Genomic DNA, 25,624 nt, shown 5'->3' with positions numbered 1-25,624 from the left:
ATGCAAGGCTTTTTCAGTGTAGTGAGTGTGGAACTCTAACATCCAGAATAATTTCAGATAAGACTTGTATCCATGTGCAAGAGCAGATGTTCATCAAAAATAGTGTTTTAGAGATACACTATCTAGTAGGAACATAGGAAAAAACAAAAATTGACCTTTGCCTTTATTATGACTACACGTTAGGTAGGATTAAATTCAAGGTTAATTGTCACTTATTTTAGCCATCATTTCTTTCTAGACTCAAAAGACATGGGAGAATAGGTATTTTCTGTCACTTTCCACAAAGAACTCAATATTTAGCAATGACAATAGCTGTAGAGGAGGATTCATGCTCCTTCTGTAAGTGCATATTGGAAAATAGGGTGAGGCATCAAAGAACAGAACCCTGCATGAAACTGGTACAAAAGACCCAAACAGATGCCTAAAGAACTAGTGGTACATATGTAACCAATGCAAACACCAGTTTTTACAAAGGTATCAAATACTGATTTTTTCCTTCTGTGTTCAGGGAATCACAGATCAGTTTCTCTCTAATTTGCTGCTCTTCTAAACCACTTGCCAGTGGTAACATCTGCAAGAACTGCCACGTCATACAAAATCCAGTACTACACTGTGTCTCAGGATTTTCTCTGTGAGACTTCAAAGCACTATTCTTGGAAACACTGCCCAATACAGTAGCTGCCTCTAAGGACTGTGGATATACAGCAACATTTGTCAGTTAACCTACTCTTTTTGTACTAACAAAAAGACAGCTGAAGAGAAGATTATCAAAAATGCAAAATATTTCAACAGAAGTAGGTAATTCCGTATTTAGGAACCCAACTTTGAAGATTTTTATATAAATCCTGCCTTTCATGAAATAAAATTTATTCTTTTTTTAATAAACCAAGACGTTTATAATTCTTTCACCTCCTGATTATCACTCCTTGACCCTTTCATGGGTTCAGTTCCATTTTCTGGCAATTTGGGTCATTCAATTCAGGTATGGAAATGCATTCATAGACAGTATATACAAACTACACCCACGTATTAGGTATATTTGACAAGTCCAAGAAATCTTTTTCCTTTTTCCTTTTCTTTTATTCCAATGTACTATATGCAATATGACATGCCATTTTTCTTGATATAATACCCTTGAACTTCATGTATCCCTTCCCTTTACTGTTCAGGTATTGTTTTCTGACACATGTAAATGTTAACAGATGTGAGAAGCAGTAAAAAAAGCATGTAGTATAAATGCTTCTTTCTGGCACATAAAAGGCACTTTCCATAGACAGAGAAAGCATTTGCAGCACCATGTAGCCTTCATTTTCTGTTGGCAGGTATCTATATTCCAAGGCTAGAGTCCAATATTTTTGCACAGTTTGCACGTCATACCAGTAAATAAGCACAAATACAAGCTGTTTGGAGAACGTACAGGGCATATGTAGCATTTCTGGATTCCAAAAGTGATGCACAGCCAAATCATTTAAATATTCAGAACAATTAAAGTTTAGCTATTACTACCCCAGAATTGTGATACTGTATTATGACAACACAATCACAGAGTTATTCAGAAAAGAGAGGCTCTCAGGAGATCTCTAGCCTAGGGTCATGCTCAAAGCAGAGTCAGATATGAGGTTTGTCTGGGTTGCCCAAAGTTTTTAAGTCTGATCTTGAAAAACTTCAAGAATAGAGATGGCACAACATCTTTGGCAACCTATTGCAATGTTTGACTGTCCTGGTGGAGAAAAAGGTTTTCCCTGTGCCTATTTACTCTTGATTTAGTTTATGTTTATTGTTGCTCATCCTCTTGCCATGCATCACTGTGAAAAGCCTTGCTCCATCTTTTTGATGACTGAACTCCCCATAGCAACTGCAAGGCTGCTATTGAGACCATTTAAAGCTCTCTCTTCTCCAGGCTGAAAAAGCCCAGTTTCCTTAGGTTCTCCTCACAGAGCAGTGCTTCAGGTTCTGACCATCCTGCTGGTCCTCTGCTGAACCTATTACGGTTTATCCATATCTTCCCTACATTGAAGGCCAAAGCTGCGTGCAGAATTCTAGGTGTGATCTAATGAGTGCTAAAGGGAACAATCTCTTCCCTCAACCTACTGGCTGTGCTCCTGCTGTCAGTCCAGAGTTGTGACTTTGCTGTCAGGACACATTGCTGGCTAATGTTCTGCTTGTTGTCTGCAAAATCTCCATACCCTTTTCAGTAAATCTCCATGCTCCTCAGCCTTTCAGTCTCTAGCCTGTATCACTGCAAACAATTATGTCTTTCTAGATTTTTTCACCTCCACAAAAGAAGTAGCCCAAGGGGACTTTAAAGCAGAAAAAGCAGAGGTAAGTATTGTACCAACAAACCCTAAATCTGACAAAATCTCAGATGGTCTCCATGTACTGGTTACAATAACTTAGAATTACTCACTTTCCTTCAGCCACAGTCACTGCAGCTTCCAGACTCAGAGAGGGGAAGCAGAAAGCATAGGGTGTCATGTTTGCAGGAAGTATAGAGGTTGGCATGGAATATTCTTTAAATAAGGGGTTAGTCATGTGATGTGTCCACAACAAGTTTTATAAAACAATGGAAAGTGCAGAACAAGACTGTTGGAAAGAGGCTCCCCTGCTCACACAAAACAGATAATAAGATCAGCCTATTCAATACCCCAGAGTCCTGTGAACATGGCTGAAAATGATGAATATAGAATAACTATATAAAAAATACTTTATGCCCTTTTTGTCCTGGCTTCTTTAGATTTTCTGCCCTGTAAAACAAATCTTATTTAATTTTTTCTAATCAGAAGGAAATATGGATAAACTCCTTCAACAAGATTCATATCTATACTGGGAAGCCAGTCCGAGTTCACATAGAGCTTAAAATTCCTGGAACTAAAGACATACACTTCAGTACAACATCTTGTAGATTGACATAGCATTTCCAGTTGGTGGCAGAACTTGCCTTTTTTTTTTTTTTAATTTAGATTTAGTATCTGACTTCTTTTACATGCAACATTTCCTGAAGGATGCAAAATTTCTAGCACTGTGATTTTCTAATTGCGTAACACTTCTTTTTTAAAAAAAGGACATTTTTCACATGTTTTTTATAAATCTAACCTAAAAGAAAAAAAAAATACTTTAAATAAAAGCATATGGTAGAGGCTTATCCAAGAAAGTATCAGTCTAGATCCAGCCAGCATTTTCTAACTTTCAACACCATAGTGCACACTGGAAAATATTAAAGCACCTAGTTAGAGTATTATGTTACACATATTCCTATGAAAATTCTTCTCATAAAATTAAATTATAAATAATAAAACATATTCCACAATCAAAGCATAATGAAGGTTAAGCTAAGTCACTGTTTCTAAACTAAAATTCAGGCCAATTTCCTGATTTTCCTTTTCAGCTGAACAAAAGGATAAGACAATATCTACCATACTCAGATTCTTAAGAAGAAGATGCTCATGTAAGTTCTGGGGTGTTTTGCTTGTTTGTTAGGTTTTTTCCTCAGGTGGCACAAAGAAAAAAGATTTCAAACTGAAGTCCCATGCAGCAGGGAACACTCTGAGCTAGCAGCTGTAAAAAATCCAGTACCAAGAAATTCCAATGAAGGCAAAAAATGAGCAAGGCTGACACTGTGCTGCCTCCCCCTTGCACAGGGTCTCTCCTCAATGGGACTAAAGTCAGAGCAACACCTGTTGCATCCTTCTTCACCCTTTCTGAACATCAAGAGGTAAAACTGAAGCTCTCTGGTTGGGGTGGGAGAAATCCTGGGAAGATTACACCTGGCTTCTTTTCCTTTCTTGTCCTATTTCTGTCTTTTCTCTCTCCCATGAAACAAATCTCCATTCTGGCAGCCACAGGAAAATGGCAACTTTAGGGAATCACTCAAGAATGTCTGGGGGGTATCAGGAAGTCCAAAGGATGCAGCTTGGGCTGAGGTACACCTGAACATGATGGCAGCCAGCAGGCTGGCCAGGAACTCTTTTTTTCATCCTCCCTATCCTCCCTCAGAAAGAGTACAGGAGCTGGAAAAACTGTGCACTTCCTGCAAAGAGGTGCAGGACTCCAAGTTAGGATGAGAACAGACTTGCCTGCAGTTTTTTGTGCGCTTTCACCTGCCTCAGGACTTAAGACAGGTGATTTGTCCTTGGCAGGTGATTTGTCCTTGTCCTTTCTTATGTGATTGCCTGGGACAAAATGACTGTTGGCAAGATGAATCCCACAAAATGCCAGGAAATGAGGGGAAAAGAAAAGTAGGGCTTGATAGTTTCAGTGAGATATTCTGAACATGCGATTACTGGTACTTTACCATGAGATGTTTACTATTTCATTAGGATAAACAGTTTCAGTGAGCTACAACTCATTTTACACCATGACAGATTTGAAGATTAAAATCCTTCTGGATACATTTTTCCGTTTTCCCATTTTTCCTACCTGCTCTCTGTCCATTTTTGTCTATTTTGTTTAGTTCCCTCCTTTGTTACAATTAAAGTAAAAGGCATCGAGGACAAGGGTCATATTTCTTCAATATCTGAATGGGAACAGCACTCTTGAAAAGAAATCTCTTGCCCACACAATAATAACATACAAAACAGGAATATAGTTGTCATATTCTCCAATAAGGTTAAATGTTGCATTGCATTACTTTGGAGACATACATAAAACCTATATGCCTAAAGGGAATTATAATATGGTACACCCACACATATTGGCAAATGTTTATACAGCTACAAGCTATGAATGCACTCTACAGCTCTCTCTTCACCTCATCTATTTTACTGTCTTTTTCTTATATAGTTATTTAGAGAAAGATGCCCTCCTTCTCTGCAAAGACACAATAAATGGGCAGAGAACTGTGAATATTACTGACAAGGAGAAAAGCAACAAAATGTCAAATGGTGAAATGTAGAATAGTTTAAAAACTGCAAATTTGCAAATAATGTAAAAATACTCTAAGTTTAAAGGTTTTCCCATCTCAATTTGATACTTACAGGATTTCAGAGGAATATTTACAACTATTTCAGGTGTAAATCTAACTGCCTATAAAAATATCATGCAAAGGTGAAGTAGCTAAATAAAACTAGTAATCAAAGTTATTTCTAATCTTTGTTTAAAAGGTACAATTATATGGAACTAATTGGAGACCTTAAAGGCAGACAGCTTGAATCTCCATTCAGCTGCAAGACGTTTGGTGCAATATTAAGAAAGAATTCAATCATCATGAACATTCCAATGTACAAAAAGTCTTACAGGATATGAAATTCATCCCATAAAAAACAATAGGCAGATTTGATAATCCAAAAGTGATGAATCCCAGGTCTCACAGCATATTTTTATTTGAACCACTTTCTGTATTTTATTTTTATTTCATTGTAGTTTTCAAAAGAAGATTAACATATGAAAGGCTTTTGGTGGCATAGAGAGAATACAGAACTTTTTTTGTGATTTCAATAGAGTGACATTTCAAAATTTATTAAGATTAATAAATCTTAAACCTGCTTACTTATTATATGGCATGGACATTCAAAACTGTAAACTTGTGTCATGAATGTCCCTTTCATAGTTTACTTTGGCTCAGTAACATGTTGTGGACTATCCTTCCTTTGTATTATTGCAAGCGTGACCAATCTTTCTTTTTTGTATTTCCTGCTCCTTTTCTATACTTACCTGCTTTTTCACTCTTTGCTTTCCTTTTCATTTTGCAGGAGCATGACTTTTACCTTTCCTTTCCTTCTTAAACATTATTGAGGAGGTATGATAGGAAATGGAGAAAGAATTGCTAATTCAGTTTTGTTTCAATATTTTTAACATTACTATGGATATGAATACTATAATTTTGTCTAGCTCTAGTAATCACATGAAAATTATATGAAAGTTAATCAGGGGCAGTTGCAAATGAACTATCAGCAGCAAGTCAGAGGAAAAAAATGAGGTTTAAGCTGTCCTTTAACCCTGACATTCTGAAGAATTCTGCCTGATTTCTCAACAATGCCCTGAAAACATGATGTGGCTTTTTTCCCTTTAGTTTGTCTGATATTCCTGAAATGCACTCTTAACTATTCCATCTTTCAAAACACCACTGAATTGCATTAAAGGGGCACTATAGTTTCCTGACTTTTGACAAATTTTGCAATGTTTCTCTCAAGTGCATCTTATCCTGAGAATAGGGATCTGAGAACATAATCTGCCTGTAACAATATTTTAAAAGTATATTAGATCTACTGGTATGAGTGAACTGACTTCAAACTCTCTTCTGTATTCCATTGAAAGTACTGATTTTGATCTCTAAAGTTATATAGCTTTAGGTCCAATGCTCTAAGGGTTGGTCTCTCTTCCTACATAGGATCATTATAATCAAAACCAGTGAGGTGCTTTTGCTAGTAAACCTTACATATCAAAATCTGGGGATAAAAGCAGGAGGTTCTCCCTGTGAATTTGTACAATAGCATTTGTTTGAAATAAGTAGCCAGCATATTTTAAAGCTGGGTTTTTTGTGGCACACACACAAGAAGACTGTTCTATAGTCTTATGTTTTAAGATGTGGGGGTTGCAACAGTGCATACATTTACATAAACTGGAAGATGAGTGGTACTGTTCAACATACAATCTGATTTTAGACTAGTAAATGTACTAGAAAATGTTGAATTAGAACACAAGATAAATAAATGTATAGATGGTATGAACACAGATCAGCTCTATTCATACAAATATGAAACTGAATGTGACGAAGCAAGAAAAGATCTGGAGCTGTTCACGGACAAGGGTACATGTATAGTCCACATGTTCATTCATATTAGTAAGTCTACATTTTCTTAATATCAGAAAACTAAGTGTATGGTACCATTTATTTCTCAAGATTCTCAAACTGCTTTTTTTTGCTATTAGAGAAAACCAAGTTATTTTATACTAAGGAGTCATCTTTCTATAATAAATGCAAATTTTTTATGAACAGTTTGGTCAGTTGTCATAAAATATATTTACAAGTGCTGGAAATTTGTGTGCTTCTAAAAAGTCTGGATAGAGGAAAATATTACCATGTACACTTATTTTGACAGATAAATGCTTTGGTTTTTTGGTGGTTGAAAAAAAGGGAGTTGCTTGAATTAGCACTCCAATCAGGCCATATTCAACCAAAATATTTGTGATTTGCATACAGTTCTTTAGAGGGGAGTTATATAGTTTTTCAAAAATAAGCAAAACATCTCTCCAAAGCCACTCAAGGACTCTGGCCACAAGGTGCTTGAATGGCTGCTCACTTTTGGAAGCTTTGTGAGATTAGAGACTTTTAAAAATACTATGTTACATGCAAACAAGCAAGCAATAATACCAGTCTGACTTTTATATGTCAGCAATACTAGAGACCTTGATCTGCTCCCTTCCCTCTCTAAAGATGTAACTATGAAGTAGGAAATGAAAAATCAATCAATAAAAGTTAAATTTAAAGCTTTTCTCTGATTAGAACAAAAGCCCATTCCACAATTTTTTCATTAACTTCTCAACTTCAATTCCAAGCTTCAGGTTTTGGAAATGTTTTTGGCTTATTCATTTGCTTGAGCTCTTTTAGTTCTATAAAAAGAAAGTTATAGTTGTGCTTGGGCAAGTGGAGGTTGTACCACATGCATAAAAGCTCTGCTAAAGCTGGTTAAAGCATGCGGGGGAAGATGTGAAAATTAATTTTCTAAAACCATGCAACTCTGTGCTTTAACACAGGAGAAAAAAAAATTCATGTGAACCCTCTACCTGAATGTTGCTACAAAAGGTTAAAAGAATCATGATTTAAAGCTGGTGTGGTGGTTCCTTTGTCTCTCAGGTAGGATGAAATGGTTGGAGCTAACCAGCTACCCAAGGCATTATTTCACAACACTACTGCAAGCACAAGAATATTACTGACCACGTGGTGGGCATTCTTGGGTGAGTATGTTTGAGGCATGCTGCCACCTAATAAAAGCAGTATGTGGAAGATGATTTAAGAGAAAGCACTGCTCCCACACAGGGAATGTGCTCTCTACTTCATCAGCTCCCCACTCAAACAGGCTACTTTTTCATTTCAACAGCACATCATGGCTTTGACTCATGAAGACATTTAAGGAACTTAACATCCTTCTCTGAACAGAAGTATCTTTATGCAGAATATTGTAAATTTTGTGAAAGAGTGGTTTCTCAAAATACAATTCCCTCATATGCATTTCTGATGCAGAAGAATTAAACAGACTATCAGTTTCTCCCCCCACACTCCAGGATGTCAACAAAAATTTAAGGATAAATAACACCTACATGTAACTGCAAATTTCATGAGGATTCTTGATTATGAGACCAAGAGCAGAAAAATTAACAGAAACAGCCTGCTCAGTAAGAAACACAGTCAGGGCTTCATGGTGTCCCTAACTGTATCTTACACTGAATTTTTTTCTGTCCAAATTGTTTGCAAGGACTTTATTGTGTCACCCAAACATTTGGACATCTTTTCAATCCTAACCAATAATTACTGGCACTATCTGCAGCACGTGCAGTGAGCAAAACTGTTCAGTGTAGTAAATCCATGAAAGGGGAAAACTTAGCACTGAGCTGTGATGTATTTGCACAGGACACTTGACCTCTATTCTGCACTGTGAAGTGCAGTTTGCAATTGTTTCTGTCTGCACTTCTCACAGAGAACTGTATTGTCAGCAGTTTGTGACATCACCATTTACTACCCTTCCATTTATTACCGTTTATGAAGATCCTTTGGCTCCAAAACTTCATCTCAATTTCTAAACTTTGATTCCTGAGTTTTAAACAGTTATTTATCCTCCCTAGGACTCTGCCTTCTCATCACATCACATTTTAACTTCTTTAATAGTTTTTGGTGAAGAGTGCTGCTCAACGCTTTCTTAAAATCCAAGCATGGTCAATTCCACCTTTCCAAACAGCAACAGGATTATTGCACACCAGTAGAGCAATCAACTGATGGAAAGACAAAATTCTTTGAGAAGCAAAAGACTGATAAAATATCCTCTATACCACGAATATTCAGCAAATCCAGTGCCAAAGACGGACTTTTTTTCAATATATACACACTCCCTTAGCCTATAATGCCTCTAGAGTCCAGCAATTATGTCTCTCTGGAATTCTGAGAAGGTGCTAATCCAGTCTAATGAATGTTGCATTTGTGCAGATTGCACAGATTTGATTTTAGGTGTTCTAAAGACCTTCTTGATATTTTAAACTTTTCTCTATTTCCACAGAGTCCTAATTATGTATCTTATCCTAGTATTTGGAACTGTTATACCTGTACAGCAGTATGGAAGCACGTTTATGAGTTGCTGCTTTCTCAATCCTATGTAATGGAAAAGTTTTATTATTTTTATCTATACCTTCAATACAAATGCAATGAGTAGAATCAGCCTAAAGGCACCTTCTATCTAGCTTTACAGCTCTCCTAAATCCAAAGGTAACATGTAATTTGCAGTGTATCAGACTCTTACAGTAATTAAAAAGTGTTACTGGCTAATAATATTCTCTCACTTTAACATTGCATTTTTTTCTTCAAAGCTTCCAGAGATGAAGAATTATCATAAACCATGGCACGCCAAGAAATTCTGCACTGACTAGCAGCTGATAAATACAGCCAATAATTACCCTTGGAGATAAAAGAAAAATTAATTAAAATAAAAATTTCAATGAAATGAAATCATATGAACCTTCACTTATAGTCCAGGAGAAGATACATTTTAGCTTTCATATGCAATTGATTGTAAAATGAGCATAATTGCATCAGCAATTTATATCCAGTCCCTGCCCTCACTCAAGTCAGGACAGAATTCTCATCAGGCTCATGCTGCCTGGCAGCCTTGTCAGTTCTTCAGAATTGATGCCAAAGTACAGAACACTGACCAGGAACATTAACACTAGAGTCCATCCCATAATACTGCAAACGGGCTTTTCCTTAGCATCTTTCCCTTGAAAGGGGTATCAGTAAGTTGTGCCTTATCACTTAAAAGATACCAGAGAATGTGCTTTGCAATGGTGATATAAGAGAGATTACAATGACTAGGGCTTGAAGCCAAACTGAACTGAGTGATTGATTCTACAGGAAGAACTTTTTTCTTGGTATTTTTTATGTTCAGATTCTTTGAATAGCTCCTTACATACAAGGAAACTATTTTTGATCAGCTGAATGTCAAAAATAATTACCTGGCATTCTGTCCTTACACATTAAACCCAGTATCTCTTAATTAAGAAAACTAATTTTATATCTGACAGTTCAGCTAAGATACTATTCCATAAAAATAAAAATATTTTAATGCTCTTCTTTCTTATTATTGCCAAATTAGAAAGAAATGATTCACACAGTCACAAGGATAAGACTAGTGCAGGGAGCTAAACAATTGCAAGAAGCTGCTCTGTGTATTTCTGTGGTTTGGAAATAGCGCCAAGTCAGAAGGAAAAGACATTCTCTGCATTTTCTAAAGCAAGATAAATACAGAAAAGAAATATAGATGAAAGATGGAACTGCTATCTGCAGATTCTGCCAGATTCCTTGGCTTTTTGGCACACCTATTGAAACTGGCAGACTTAGCCAGTAGCAATCTTTTCCATTAAAAGGAGCAGCATATATTTTGATTTAACATACTTTGTTTGTGCATTTTTAAGCTTCAAAAATGTCTATTTAAATTTTTTTTAATGATTCCTTCTGCACAGTTGGCTGCAATTGCCCTTATTTGAAATGGCTCATTTATCACTAAAAGAGCTGCAGGGCACAGCTACTGTTAAACAGCTCCAACAAATGTACAGCTTAGTGGGACAAGCTTCTTTTTATAAGACTAAAAGATGTTTAAAATGTGCCAAGAGGAGCTTTATGCCAGCCTCTAGGTTTGTTATCCAAATGTTACAAAATTAGAGATCTCCTGAAGCACAGAGTTTGGGCAAAAATAAGCTGATCTCCCTTAGGCTGCTGTTTTTTCCCATCCACAATCAGCCAGATTTTAACAGAACACTTGCTACATATCATAAACTTCAGTAATATGAAATTTTGAAAAAGTAATCTAAAGTCTGAGGCTTAATCTATACTAAAGCCAAACTTCATTACCTTTGTCAATGGTGCAAAAGTAAAATGTTTTACCTAAAAGTACCCTTACTTTATGAATGGTGACATTTTGCTTATTATGAAGGTAGAACAGCTACTGGCTCCTGCTTCCTGGAGCTGAAACTGTAAGCAAAATGTTTAAAGCAACCTGGCAGTTGCCAACACAATGGAAACTGGTGTAACACTGTAAATTTACATTAATCCTTCTGAAATGGAATAAAACATGATAGTATATGACTTAGTTTATGGAATCTCTTATATCCAAAATTTAAGTGTGATGTGATGTGATGTGATCAATACATTTGTTGGCAAAGGGATTTAGCATATTTTTGGTAGACAACAGACATGCAGAAATTTTGGAATCTAGTGCCCTCTTTCTTGATGTCCAAGAACTGTAACAACTGTTGTAAAAAGCAACAGGCATCAGCTTGGAGCATGTGCCAGATGCGCCGTATCTCCAGCCTGAACTGTGGAGCCTGAGCAGAGCAAACCATTGCACTTACAAAGGGGGTTTTTCTAAAGGCAAAATTACAACACAAATATGTAAATTGAAAATACATACTACTATACCCCAATAGTACTATTGCATAGATATCACATGAAATATTTTGGATTGATTTATGAAGATATATTAAACCTTGCTTTATAATGTAAAACTCCATATTGTGAATTTAATGTTCTCACCAAAGGCCCCCACAAGAAAACAAGCAAACCTGTTGCCAAATTCTCCTAAAGAAGTGCGTGCCAGTGCTTTTCCACTTCATTTTCTATACTCCAAATAAATATAGTATGTGACAAAAGGTTGGTTTTAGAATGCTTTCAGTAGAAATTACTAGTAATTGTCTTCCATGTTTTGTAATTTACATCTATTTATTTCACAAAGATGGTCTTATGCAAGCCTTTGAACGCAAAACAGTTAGCCAAAACTTCTTGTAGGGATTTATGACTTTAGCAAACAATGACCAGTTTTCTGGAAGCTCTGCACAATAAATTACAGAAGCTGTATTTTTTAACACAGTCATTATAAAAACCTTCCAAATATGAAATCTACATTTCACAATAACTTTCAGAAACAGTGGTAAAACAAACTGGTTTCATATCTTGGAATATTACAAGGGAATAGAAGAGTCTAACATTTCTGCCACTAAGAACTGAACTCAAAAAGCACAAATACCTCCTATTAACTCCACACAGGATTCAGAAAATACATTATGGCTGTTATGCCTTCTTTGCCAAATAAACCAAAACCAACCTACCAACAAACCCAAGCTTAACACATCTGTGCTCTTCCCACCTCCCCTCCAATGCATTTCTTGAGGCTGTACCCTGATAAAAAGACCAATTTAAAAAAAAATTAAAATGTATGATTATACAAATCAAGTCACATTCTTAGGGCATGAGTGTCTTCTGTGCCCACTTCACTGTACCAATCAGTTGAAATTTACTTTTCAGCATTCCTGGTGATGTTGTTATAAGCTACCACAACTGATATTCCAGAAGGTATCCACTAGTATTTTGTAATATAAGAAAACAGAGCAATTCCATGTTGGGCAAATAATAGCATAAACCACAGAGTAAGGCTAAAGATCAGTTCTATGCATGGGTAGGTTGGATAGACTTTCAACAATAAAAAATATCAGAACACGAATGAAACCTCTGATCATCTGCATTTCAGGTATGTACCTTAATCATTAGGTTAATGGTTCCTCTAGCCCAAAAATAATTAGTTCTGTATGTACAATGGAACAAGAACAGGAGAAAATGGACTTTTTCATAGTGCAGCACAGAAATATATCATTCAATTAATTTGGAAAATAAAAGCTACTCAGAACAATGCAAAGCTGAACAGAGACTAATTTACTTAGACTTCATGTAGCCTTCAGCACAAGCACACACATGCAAAAACCTGACAACAGCACCAGTTATGGATCCCATATGGTGTGAGTGCCTTAAAGTCTGGGTGACTGGCTACTCTCCAGCGGTTCTAGATTTTTACAAAAAGTTTACAGTCATTATTAGTTATTTATATTTTAGTTAAGATGACTGAGTTGCAGTTATGAATTAGCAGTTAAAAAAATGTATCCTGGTTTGCTTAAACTATCAAATATGAACATATAAATATTTTAAATAGTTTTTCTAGCAGTCCCATCTGTTTGTTCACCTCCACCTTATTGTGTGTTACATTTAAATTGAAAATTTTCTGGAGTCATCTTCTTCTCATGAAGGTACACATCACTCCCTAGCAAAGTGAACCCCTTATCTGTGATCAGTGCCTTTAAGCATCATCCCAGTACACAGAAAAAAATGCATAAATAAAAAAATTGGTAACTTTACTATTTGTTAGCTAACTATTTCAGAATTCAAGAGAAATTTAAAGTCAAAATATCAAGGGATCCTCATATAAGATACTGGAAATCACCTTAGTGGGAAGAGATCTTAAATGTTTTAAAATCTTAAATGTTTTTAAGATCTTAAATGTTTTAAAATATTTATGTACCATCTGCTTGGGTACCTGTAAAGGTAGAATTTCATTGGCAGGCAGAACAGGCATTTTTTAGCTTCACCCTTTACAATCAAAGCCACTGGTATTCTTTTCACAGACCTTAATAAACTTATGTCTCTGTAATTCAAAAGTATTTACCACTTTCTCAGCCAGTAAACTCCTTCAGTTTTCTAAGGAATCTTACCTCTGCCAAAGCTGCAGTCCTCAGGAAAGGCAACATTTTGTTTTAAAGGCATTACAAAAAGGGTCATTGTGTTTGTCTCTGAATATCTTCCTTTCTAAAACAATAAAAAGCTTGAACACGTTTTGTGGCTGCTTTTGAATTGTGAATTATTCTTTCAAAAATGAGACCTAAGTCTTTTGACATTTACAAAGTATTTTGACAAAAATTAAATCTGATTAAATCATCTGAAAAAAAAAATCATCTTATATCACATTGTCTAAATTCACTGGTGATTTTTTACTCCTGTGCATGAAGGCCAACCTTATAAGCATGCAAAGGTTTAACCTGCGGATCCATTTCCAGAAAGACACAAAAATCAAAGTAGAAAATTGGCCAATAACAAACTTTGAGGGCAATACTGTGGCCAAAGAGAATAATGAAAATCTCTGATGTTCAAACAGAGCTTACATAGAAACAGGGAAGTTATTTTACCTGATTTAAGTATTCATACAGATATTACTGGAATACGGAATTTTGTCCTGAAGTATGTTGCAATTCAGTCCAAAAAGGAAGTTCAAAAATAAAAAATTCAGAACTGACACACAAATATAGCTAAAGAATTAAAAAGACAGAAATTTCATCAGCGATTACACTTGCCTAACTAATTAAAAATATGACAATGAGACAAGAATTTAATTTTTTTTCAATAAGAATGTATGTGAGAACAGAAGTTATGTAGGGCTTGTCAGTTTACTAAGCAAAAGTATCATGCATAATTGCATAAGATAAAGCTAGACAAACCTTAGGCTACAAATAAGGTGCAAATGTTTTTATGGGGAAGGTATTTAACTACTGGAACAAGTTATGATGTCTCTGGTGGATTTTCCATTGCTGGAATTTTTTAAGTAAAGAGTCAGTGTTTTTCTAAAAGATATACTCTATTCCAAACAGAAAAAAATGAAGCAATGTCTCTGGTTTGCATGAGCAAGGCTAGTCAGACTCAGTCATTAAAACGATCCTTCCAGTATTATAATGTATGGACCTACAAGTATGTCACATGAGAATAGTGTCCAGTTTACCAGACTATAATCTTATTTGACCTTTTTAAATATTGGCATATTACCTCTCTTCCAGCCCTGCAACTTCCCCTGTACCACAAGCTTGCTGAAAATCAACATCAAGGAGGATATTAATTTAAATTCAGCTGTCTGAAACCTGGCTGTTTAGTCTGAGCTAGTCACCTAGGTTCTTCCTACATTCAGTGGAGAAAATTAGGCACTTTCATGAGTCTACTTCTTGCAGATATCTTGGGCATCTATTTTCAGCTAGGATAAGTCTGCAGGTGTCTCTCTCTTTCCATTGCCTACAGAAGGTGTCTTAGTTTAGACTACTTTAAACTCCATACCTAAAAGTGGCCAAAATTAGATGAAAGGAATCCATCCTTAATACTCCAAAAATCTCTTTCAAAATCCTTGGATTCAAGTTAGTTAGATCCACTAATTTAAAACATCTGGCATTATTAGATCATACTCAGTGTGTGCTTCAGTTACGGCTGGGAAGATTGAGTTTCATCACCATCATAGCATATAAATTCAACTCATCTGTATTCTTCTAGGAAAAGAAAAATTAATATTTTTAATAGCTCTTTCTTATTGCACTATTATTCAGAATTCTGTCATTCCTATCTAATAATGAAGTGAACTGTATGCTCATTTTTAAAAGTTCTCCACTGCCTTGGATGGGATTCACCCCATTAAACATAGATACCTACAGCATAGATGTGCAGCTCTAACCTTTGAACCTGCACTGTCATTACAGCCAAAGGAGACCAGAAAATATTGCCTGTAGAAACCAAGGTGCCTTATCTTTGCATAAATGTCCAAATTAAAAGAGATGAAACATTAAAAAAACTATTCTTCTTCCTTGACTATTATACGAATTGGGATGACTATTTCAGTTTGGCATGTGCACTGTGTAAACATTTAAAGTTAAGATGAATTACTAATTTGATTAATTTTGTTCTTCCACAGCCTGACTTTGGCTGCTTATTTCTCTTGTTCTTACTTTTTTCATTGCTTTAATAATCTCCTCAGAGACTTCTCAGAATCTCATTAGCATCATAATAAAAGACTGGACTCAACTCTGTAGATGATGAAGGCATTCAAACTTCCTAGGCCTTTATTACACAGAAATCATCATCATCATCATCATCACCATCATCACCATCATCCACAAAACCAAATCCTTTATATCACTTACAAAGTCAGAAATTAACTTCTGCAATAGCAGAAATTAACTTCCATGAGAGATTATCTTTCACCTTCCTTCATTTGTGAAGGAAGAACGACCAGGAATAATCAGCAACATGTTTTTCATGTGTATATACTTTGAATTTTTTTAATACCTGAAGTCTTTTAGAAGGTATAGTATGAGCAGTATCATGGGTGCCTGTCCTATTAGATCCCCATCCTCACTAACTTACTTCAGAAACAATCCAAATCTAGAGCTTGCCAACATCAGCAAGAAAAAGAGTGACTGTAGCACTGTATTATCTTGACATGGTCTGTAGGAAAATTATTTAAATACTTTTTGGCATCTTCTGACTTTACTTCTTCCTTTAAAACACGTTTACACTCATCTTTTCACTGCTAAAGTAACTGCACTTCCATAGTCTCCCATTTCCTCCTCAGTCTTTTTACAATTTGTCTTACAAGGGCCTCCCTTGTAACAAACCTGTACTCTTTAGCTCACAGTTAGACTTGTTTTTCATGAATGCTCTAAAGTTTCAGCAGCAGGCAAATATAGGTGGACATCATTGTTTCTCTGCAATAGCTTTAAGGGAAATGTTCTGCTGTTTCTGTGAATGGAAACAGTGGTGATGGCTTGGTGCTGTTTTCTGTTGCCTGTGAACTTTCCTATTTCTCTTTTCTCTCTCTCCTCTCCTCTCCTCTCCTCTCCTCTCCTCTCCTCTCCTCTCCTCTCCTCTCCTCTCCTCTCCTCTCCTCTCCTCTCCTCTCCTCTCCTCTCCTCTCCTCTCCTCTCCTCTCCTCTCTTCTCTTTTCTCATGGTCACAGACTCCAAGTATAAAGAATGTTGCCTGATATTCCTGCTTATCTCAGCTGTAAACTGCCAAACCCTCACCAGATTTCTCTTCTTCCTTGGTTTCTGGATGGTTGTCTCCAATCTTGAATTCAAATTGGTACCCGTTCCTTACTCTGATGTCTATCAATTTCTCTTACTGTCTACTGTCCCACATGTCATCTTTAAAAATGCAAATGCATGTTACTGCATTGTTACTGCACTGATGTTACTGCATCATTGAAAATGAAAAATCTATTTTCCAGCACAGCCATGAATTTTTACTTGAGAAAGAGGAAATATGTTCTGGTGTTTGGTAGAAAGAAAGCATTTATTCATCTGACCTCTGGTGTTTGGTAGAAAGAAAGCATTTGTTCACCTGTCACAGGTCATAACCATTGTTCCATTCCCAGTCCATAACATCGATTGTGGAACTGAACATAAAAGAATAACTTCATAAACTGCCTTTCTAAACTTCCTCCAAAATCCCTGTTTGTCCCCTCAGAATTTCACATGGCAGCTGACATACTCCAGTGACTTTCCAAGATTTTTATCATTTAGACTCACTTGACAAAATTGAATGTATTTTGAGTGCAGTTCCAAAAAGGTGAAAATATCCAACACTGGTTCTCTCTCACTGTTGTTTTGTGATTTGCAAATAATGTTTGAAGCAGTAGCAAAATGTGAAATACAACACTCTGATTGGAATTATTTTCTGTTTATAATTTTATTACTGGTTTCCTGGACAAAAACATGTATATAGACATTGAATAGGGAATGGTCAGAAAATCTAATGCTTTGAGAGTCTCTGACCAACTGTTAAAGTACTCAGCAACTGTGTCATTCACACAGGCTAAATGTTTCCCTGAAGCATCACACATTCTTTGTATGTGAACAAAGCACGTGAACATGTGCTGAAGAACACCTGGAATTAGGCAATCCAGTCACAACTATAGAGGCTGAGACATTAATACAACTGTACATGATCACTGAAACACCAGATATCTGGTAAAAGATGAAAAAAAAAATCAAACAAATCCAAATAAGTTTCCTAGAAAAAAATATGATTGGTCCTGGAATAACCTGTACATAACAACCTCTATATAAATACAAAGTATGCTTTCAGTCAACTACTCACTGGAGAGGCTAGAAGAATGGAAACACCCAGGCATTCTGTCATTACTGTGAAGCACTGAGCAAAGATATCCACCAGCACAGACAGAGTGCTGTGGGTTGTCTGCTTGTTTTTTCTACCTCTGTTGGTGTCAGGATTGAAGGCACTCCAGATGATAGTTCGTGTTCAGACTCAGGTGTTTACTGTTTCTTATCAATGCTACAGCCACGTAGCCATGAGTTCTGAAGTCTTTCATTATCAAGGCACAAAATAGCTAACTATCTCTTATTACAAGGTCTTTTAAGGCTAAAGTATCCAATTAAGAAATTACACCTAGATTATTTTCCCTTTTAACCCAATAACTGATCTCTCGAGGCCCACAATGCGGACTTTTCTGTCCAATTACAAAATAACACCGAAACCCATGAAGAAGAAGGAAGAAGAAAGTAAAGAAGAAGAGCAACATGCCTCTGCTAAAACCTCCATCTTGCTTCATATTTATTACTATATTCTAAAACCCCAAACTTAGAAGTTTTCCACCCTGTGATATTACACACTTCTAACCAACTATACACCCGTAATCACAGTGCTATTAATCAATTTTGGAAGCCTTCTCCACAGCCTCAGGTCAAATGCAGTGCTCTCTTGCGAGTCTGTGCCTTTCAGCACAGAAAGTTTAAAATTCTCTGCATCCAGGGTTCCAACAGAGTGCTGCAACTACTGTCTTGCCCATGTTGTGCAGACCAACTGAACAGGCCAGGCAAGACCCAGCCTTCTGACTCGTGCATTTCTGCAATTAAATCTCCACCCACTCTCCTTGCCACCTGGGAATGCCTATCCAGCCTTTCTGAAACTCCAGTTACTGGTTCTTGATGGCAATTCCAATAGTGCCAGCAAGGGAGTCAAGCTCTTAAGTGTTGGTGGATTGATCATCTGTGCCCTGAGCTGCCATGGTGCATGTGTTGATTTGCTCCATGATCTGCTCAGCTCTGGCAACACAGAACAAAAGCACTTCGATGAGCACATCTGGAAAATTCGAATATTGTGAATAATAAAAAACATTAAAAATTTGTTATATTTTTCTGTACATCCCTATTTATCTGGAAGTACAAATTAATGCTATTTATTTAAAGTGTTTATTAACACTTTAACTAGGACTGAAAAATAAAGTGAACCTAGAGTGAGGTGGAATTACTCCAAAAGTGCACCATCAGAATCAGTGTGCTGCAACTTATGAAACCTGAAATCTCCATAATAAATTGAAAGAAAATAGATGACAGGAGCTCAGAAAATGGATTGTGCCAGTTAAACAGAGAGAGAAGCAAGATTTAAAAGTCAACAAATGCCAATGCTGTAGTACAGGATATATTCCAATATATGTGACTGTGATAGTAAGGTGTTACTCTCCAGTGCTGAAAGGGTAGCTTAGATTTGAGTAAGTTCAAGTATTGGACCTTAAACTGAATATCTAAGTATTTTTGACCAGCGGATCCTTTTAGGCCAACAGCGCACAGATGAACACATGGTAATTCAGACCATTAACTGTGCCAGAACTGAAACTGCTCACAATGAAGTACACTATCATAAATGCAGTCATAAATCAACATTAATAATAACACTGCATTATAAGTCAACTCTTACTGCAAATACATTTACCTGAACATCAAGTAAAATGAAAGGTCTACATACACTGAATCTTTCAGGGAATTTATGAAAATTGAGAACTCCTAATGTCTCCATCTCTAAAGTCATAATGCTCATCTCTCCTGTGCCAAAGGAGTAACTCTTCTGATTTCAACTAGTGAGACAAAACTTTGCTTAAAAAATCTTTTTGAAAGAAAATTTTGTTCTAAGATCTTTGCAGAATGTGATTATGCTTAACTCCTAAAATAAGAATTTTATAAGTAAATTCAGAATTCACCAAAACAGCTCTAGGTAAACTAAGCCTTTGTATTATGGTATCTTAATTTGTCCCCAAATCCAGTTACACTCAATGCCTAGGTGGCTTACTGACATGTTAGACAACCATCCATTAAGGTAACTCAACTTCTTTAGTAAATGTCACTTGAGAATGACAAAATGCTGATGTCATGCCACTACCAGCCTAGGTCAGAGCTGAGTACTCTAAAGGTGAATGTCCACATCATACTTCCATTCTCAAAACCCACCTAGCTGTAGTATTTTTGACACCAAAATCCTGTTTCCTAATTTACTAATTAGCCAAGCATTTTTAGGATAAAGTTTAGAAAATTTGAGGTACACAGCAGTATTCAATAATTATTTCAAATTAAAGATGTCTTTTTTTAACCATGCCAAACCTCTTCAATAGTTTTAGCCCCAAATAAGAAAAAGCTTCCACCTCACCTTCACCACTCCATTTTCATGCATGATGACACAGTTGTTGGGATCCTCTGAAAGCTGATATAAAGCCTGAGCTGTAGCTCTGTGAACTAATGGATCCTTTGACTTCAAGTAACGTGCTAAAGGAGCCACAGCCTTGGCCTCTCCAAAGGCAACTCTGTTGCTGCCCCACATGCAACAGTGGGCAATGGCCTCTGCTAAGTGACGTCTTAACTTGTTATTGTTCTGAAGAAGGTAAAAATATAACAAATTAAAGTCAACACACAACAAAAAATTCATTGGAAAGCAAAATTGTATTCCCACACATCTTTAAGACATCCCAATTTAATTGCAGTACAATTAAAACTGGAGAGAGCTGTAAGGCATAGAGCTATTAAAGTACCTTAATATTCTTTTTATAGCAAGTGCTGTGAATTTTTATATTATTTCAAATGTACTTTTAGACTGACTGGAAATTAGATAAGATAGCAATAAAATGTAAAATATAGCCCCATCAGCGAGATTCTTCTGCATGTTCGGATTAATTGTTTTCTCAACCCTTTGTGCTGTTCTCATATAGCAGCTGCACCACTCAAAAGCAATATTCTGCAACAGTAACTATTAAAATGAAGCTCATCTTCCAAACCAATTTTAGTAGCAGACACAGACTGTTTTGATGTCCAATATATGTCCCACAGAGGAATGATGCTACAGCTCTTCCTTTTAACTGCTGCAAAATCTACTGCTCTTGTCATAACCCTTCAGTTGGGCATAATTCAGTCTGAAGTAAGAAACTCCAACGCTTTTGATGATATCTTTAAATGTTACTTACTGTGTTTGCTAGCTTGGACAACAGAGGGACAACTCCATGATCTGTCATAACAGCTAAGTTTTCTTGATCTTTAGCTATATTTGCAATGGCTGCACAGACACTTGTTAAAACTTCTTTATCCTTTGATTTTAGCAAATTGACTATCAGTTCCAAGCCACCAACAAATGATCGAACCATTTCCCCAGAATTCTAAATGAGAATCAAAAGAAACACAGTTTTAAAATATTCAATCAGTATTTATATGCAAATGTTTAAAAAAGAGATTGGCATGACATATTTATTCAAAACTGCAGCTATTGCTGTGTTGCCTTCACCAAGAAATATGGCTATTTGGAACTTGGAGCTCTTTTGATTGACATATGAGAGTTAGACTATTTTATACACCACCATACAGGCAGAAATTCAATGCCTAAATAAAGGTATTTATCATTTTTCATACCTCAGGGTATAAAAATCTCCAGCTGTCACTTTAGAAGGGTGCAAGTCTCACTTATCAGTAGTATCAAAGGGGCCAGATGGGTGCCTTGCATACCTCAGGGCATCTAACACAGCAACAGACACTTTAGGCTCTCAAAGTGTCTCCTGTTTCCTACATTTAGTCTGACAACTAAGACAAAGGAATGACAATATTATTTTCTTGTATCAATGCCAATGAGTATTCAGGAATATTTAAGAGGGAAAGTTACACAAGTCATGACAGCAATTGTGGAAGAACCATGGTGTACCTCAGAGTATGAAAAATCAATGTAAAATGTGAATAAAGGACACAAAAACTACCCTGGAAAAATGTCTAAGTTTACCCATAAAAATGAAATAGAAACAGTGTGCCTGGATCTTGAATACAGTGGGCAGATCTGGTCCATTTTTCAAAAAGTTATCATAACGTTAAAAAAGGTTTAGAGAAAGACAACAAGAATAGTCACTGGTAGGGAACTGTTCTGCAGAAGGAATGACTAACCAACCACAACACTCAAGGTAATAAAAGAAAAAGAAGGAGCAGTGTGATATAGATATACAGAACCTTGAGTAGAGTGGAAAGGGCACACCAGGATCTCTCTTCTAGAAGAACTGGAATCATCAGATAAAATCAGTAGGTGGCATGTTCAGAATCAAAGTTGCTTTTAAACAATGTACAGTTGAGAAGTTGTAAGTCCTTGAAACAGGATTGCAGTGGCTCTCAAAAAATTTGCATGTTAGGCAAATTCAAAGAAAAAAAGAAAATCCATTAACGGTTATTCAGTATGAAAGTATTCTCTCTGATTTAGAAATTTCCTGAGCACAGACTTCTTGAAGTGATGTTATGGTGGCACATCTGAAGGTGGCATTGCACAGTCTGGTGTCAAACTGTAATTACATTGGAACAAGAGTCAAGCAGTCAAATGGCTGGCAGTAACTTCATAGGATATATTTCAGCTTGTGCTCCTCAGTGGTGAAAAATGTGCAGGGATAGAAAGAAAAGTCTGTAAGTGGAATTGCTTTTATTTGTTTCTTTCAACAGGCCACTAGGAGAATTTTGAATAAAAACTACTAGACATTCTCCTGAAAGCCTTTGGACTTCATGTAAGTGCAAACATGGATTATATGAACTTTCCTAGGGCTAGGGAGTGACCCTGAAGACCAATCATTTTTGATTATATTTATTTCTTTTGGGGGGCTGATTTATGAACAGAGTAGGGTCCAACTGTATTGTGTCAGCTTTGCTGAGCAAATCCATCAAATCACGGACTTGGTAAATGAAGATTTCATAAGATGCTGCAGTTTCATCTTTTTTTTTAGTTCTGGGACTAAATGTCAAACAGAACTCTTAGCTGTGATGTTTCCTTCTCACAGAAAGCAAAAGCAGTGGGCAGGCCCATTGGGAATGAAACGTTTTTTGCCAGAGCCAGAACAAATCTTGAGACTGGAAGGGAAAGCTTAAAGCCAAACTGTGTAAGGGTAAAAAACAGAAACCACAGCATGTGGAAAAAGGGCAGCATCCAAAAGTAAACTTCATGCAAAAGTCCTAAAAACCCCCAAAACAAACACATAACAGAGGTCCTTACAGAATTTAAAATAGAATGTAAATTCAGAAGAAGGACAATACAGGTTTGTGGCTCAGAACAGCAGCTGAGAAAGAGAAGGAGGGGCAATGCTCTGCCATTTTATTACCATGTGAGCTGCATGTAGAGGCAGGTGGGCTTAAAGAGGGTTTCCCATGGATACAACCAGCATCAATGTTCCTCTATGATTGCTAGTGTATGCATACCACAATGTAATGCATCTACAATCACCTGAATTAAAACAGTTTGTCCATATCAGTTTTCATGTTTGTCTTGAAATTTTAAAATTCAACCCAAGGCGATATGTAATGGGTTACTGAGAAAGCTTTCTTACCTACATGTATTCAAATTTCTTATGCATACAAATTTCTTACCTACATGTATTCAAGGGCTAGAAGTTAAATGACCAGACATGGGAGGAGAAAAGGAAATGAAATATTTTATATTTACTTCCTAACTTTGAAGGTCACTACAGCATTACCTTGTGTATAAATATAGCCTCAACAGATGAGAAAGGCTTCTGTTCAACAGGTAAATGCTACAGTACAAGGTCTAAGATTTGAAAGGGCCCTGAACACAATTCTGTGCTTCTGCACAGTTCAGATACCTCCATATTCCTGATGTTGAAAGATACTCCGTGAAGAGACAAAATAGCTTTTATCTCATCTTAATGAATCAATACCAACATTTTATATTTTTCTACCTGTACATATTTTCTTTCCAGGTGATTATAGCCCTATTTGTTGAATTTCTCTTCTGACAAGCTTATACTTTCCACATTTTGCACTGGAGCACATCCCACTAAAGTCATGGAATAACATATAAACAATTCAGCAGTAAGAAAAAGAAAAGAGTTTCAATAATCATCTGTGAAACCAAGTAAACACAAGGACAGAGCTTTCTACCAGTGATGAAAAGCAGAGGGAAACTGCAGAAACCACATGTCAGGGAAGTTTCCCAAATGTGATTGTGGGTGTAGTCTGGTGGTCTGTGCAAGACAAAGAGAAAAGCAAAACAGCAAGAAATTTGAAGAACAATGAGCGGAAAGAAGGACCAAAATGAGAGCTTTAAAATCCATTATGTTATGTACAAGATTTCTCTTTTTTGGAGAAACTTAAACAACAAAGACAATGTTTTTTGTATTGTTTAAGCAAAACCACACACTTGCTTTGTACAATATATTTCTAAAATGAAATATGTGTATTTATTTTATTCAATTGCCATACCTCAAAATTTCAAAAAGAATTTATATGAAGTTGTGTCTGTAGTTGCAGAGGCTACAACTGAATTCTTCTGAATCTATGTTCTCTGCATTAATGATCAGATATTGCTCATAGTGTAAAGTAACTTCTGTGATTTTAGTTTTCAAATGGTCTCAGGCATTTTCATCTACACTGCTTTTATTAATGTAAGAGAAAAAAGAATATATGACATGTCTTTGGAAATACTTCTTTACTTTCTGTTTCAATTACAAAAAATGCAATCTTTAAATTTCGCCTTCTAAATTAATTAACAAACAACTTACTTTGTTGGACAACCCAAAGCATTTGTATTTCCAGCTATAGGTGTGTGTTTAGCTTTCATATTTACCTGTACTATGCTTTAGCCATGTGACCCAGTTCCTTACCAACTGTAACAAAATCTTATTTATTGGTTGTCCTAACAAGGCTATTGAGGTAGAATAAGTCAGGAAAAGAAATGTTAAGAATAAAGCCTAAGAAACTGTCTTCATAGAGAAAAACATTGATAAAATCACTGACAATCAATTCACCAGATAATGTTATTGTATATATCTGTATGCACATGGTAAGAATAAGCTGAATGCCTCTGTTTTAACAATATTTCCTGAGCTGAACAAAGTAAGACGCCAAACACAAAGACATCTAAAGAAGTCAGAAAAATGTTAAAAAGAAACTGAAAGGGGGAAGAAGGTGTTATATTAACAGGAGATATCTTCATTTTGTATCTTCATCATTAATATACTTTTTAATACAACATTTAACCTGAGGTGACACATGAAAAAACATGGATTGTTAAATTATGTTTGAAGTGGCTAAAGAAGAAAGGAAGAGGTAACAGAATCTTTCATGACTTCATGTGACCACATCTTCTAAGTAGTGGAGAGCGAAGCTTTTATCCTCAGAAAGTATGAGAAATACTATTTTAAAATTGGATTCAAGGGGAGGAGTTTGCATTCTCAAGCAGTAAAAACACACCTATCTGACATAGATGCTGAGGCCAGAAAAGTTACCTGCTGTGTTACTAAAAGCCTCATCCCCCTACTCTTACTACATACTTGTTGTACCTTGCTGGCCAGCATGACTACTAACAAGATTCAGTTAACTTTCCCTTTTCACTTACTTCTGTACTGGCTTCAGCCAAGAGCAAAAATACTGTGAGACAGACCAGCTTTGCAGTTTTTCTAATCAAGAACAGAAACTATTATGGTATTTGCAGGACTTGATCTTTGTGGTACTTATACAAGGAGAACATTTGGGATTTTTGCAT

At 36.2% G+C, this 25,624-nt stretch overlaps 1 protein-coding gene across 4 annotated transcripts in view; it reads right to left on the bottom strand.

The window, feature by feature from the left end:
* ODAD2 (outer dynein arm docking complex subunit 2) overlaps window positions 1-25,624 on the bottom strand; it is a 70,002-nt gene that overhangs the window by 2,507 nt on the left and 41,871 nt on the right. For all 4 annotated transcript variants that reach the window (XM_071428755.1, XM_071428758.1, XM_071428757.1 and 1 more), the window contains 2 exons: window positions 21,078-21,266; window positions 20,270-20,491 (listed from right to left, as the gene is read on the bottom strand). In XM_071428755.1, the coding sequence (XP_071284856.1) occupies window positions 20,270-20,491; window positions 21,078-21,266 (411 nt within the window). The remainder of the gene's footprint in view (window positions 1-20,269; window positions 20,492-21,077; window positions 21,267-25,624) is intronic.

Source organism: Agelaius tricolor, unplaced genomic scaffold, assembly GCF_023055355.1.
Source record: "Agelaius tricolor isolate 1412-34295 unplaced genomic scaffold, bAgeTri1.0.p SCAF_6, whole genome shotgun sequence".
NCBI lineage: Eukaryota > Metazoa > Chordata > Aves > Passeriformes > Icteridae > Agelaius > Agelaius tricolor.
The sequence above is the reverse complement of the archived record's forward strand: the minus strand, read 5'-3'. Positions and strand labels throughout refer to the sequence as shown.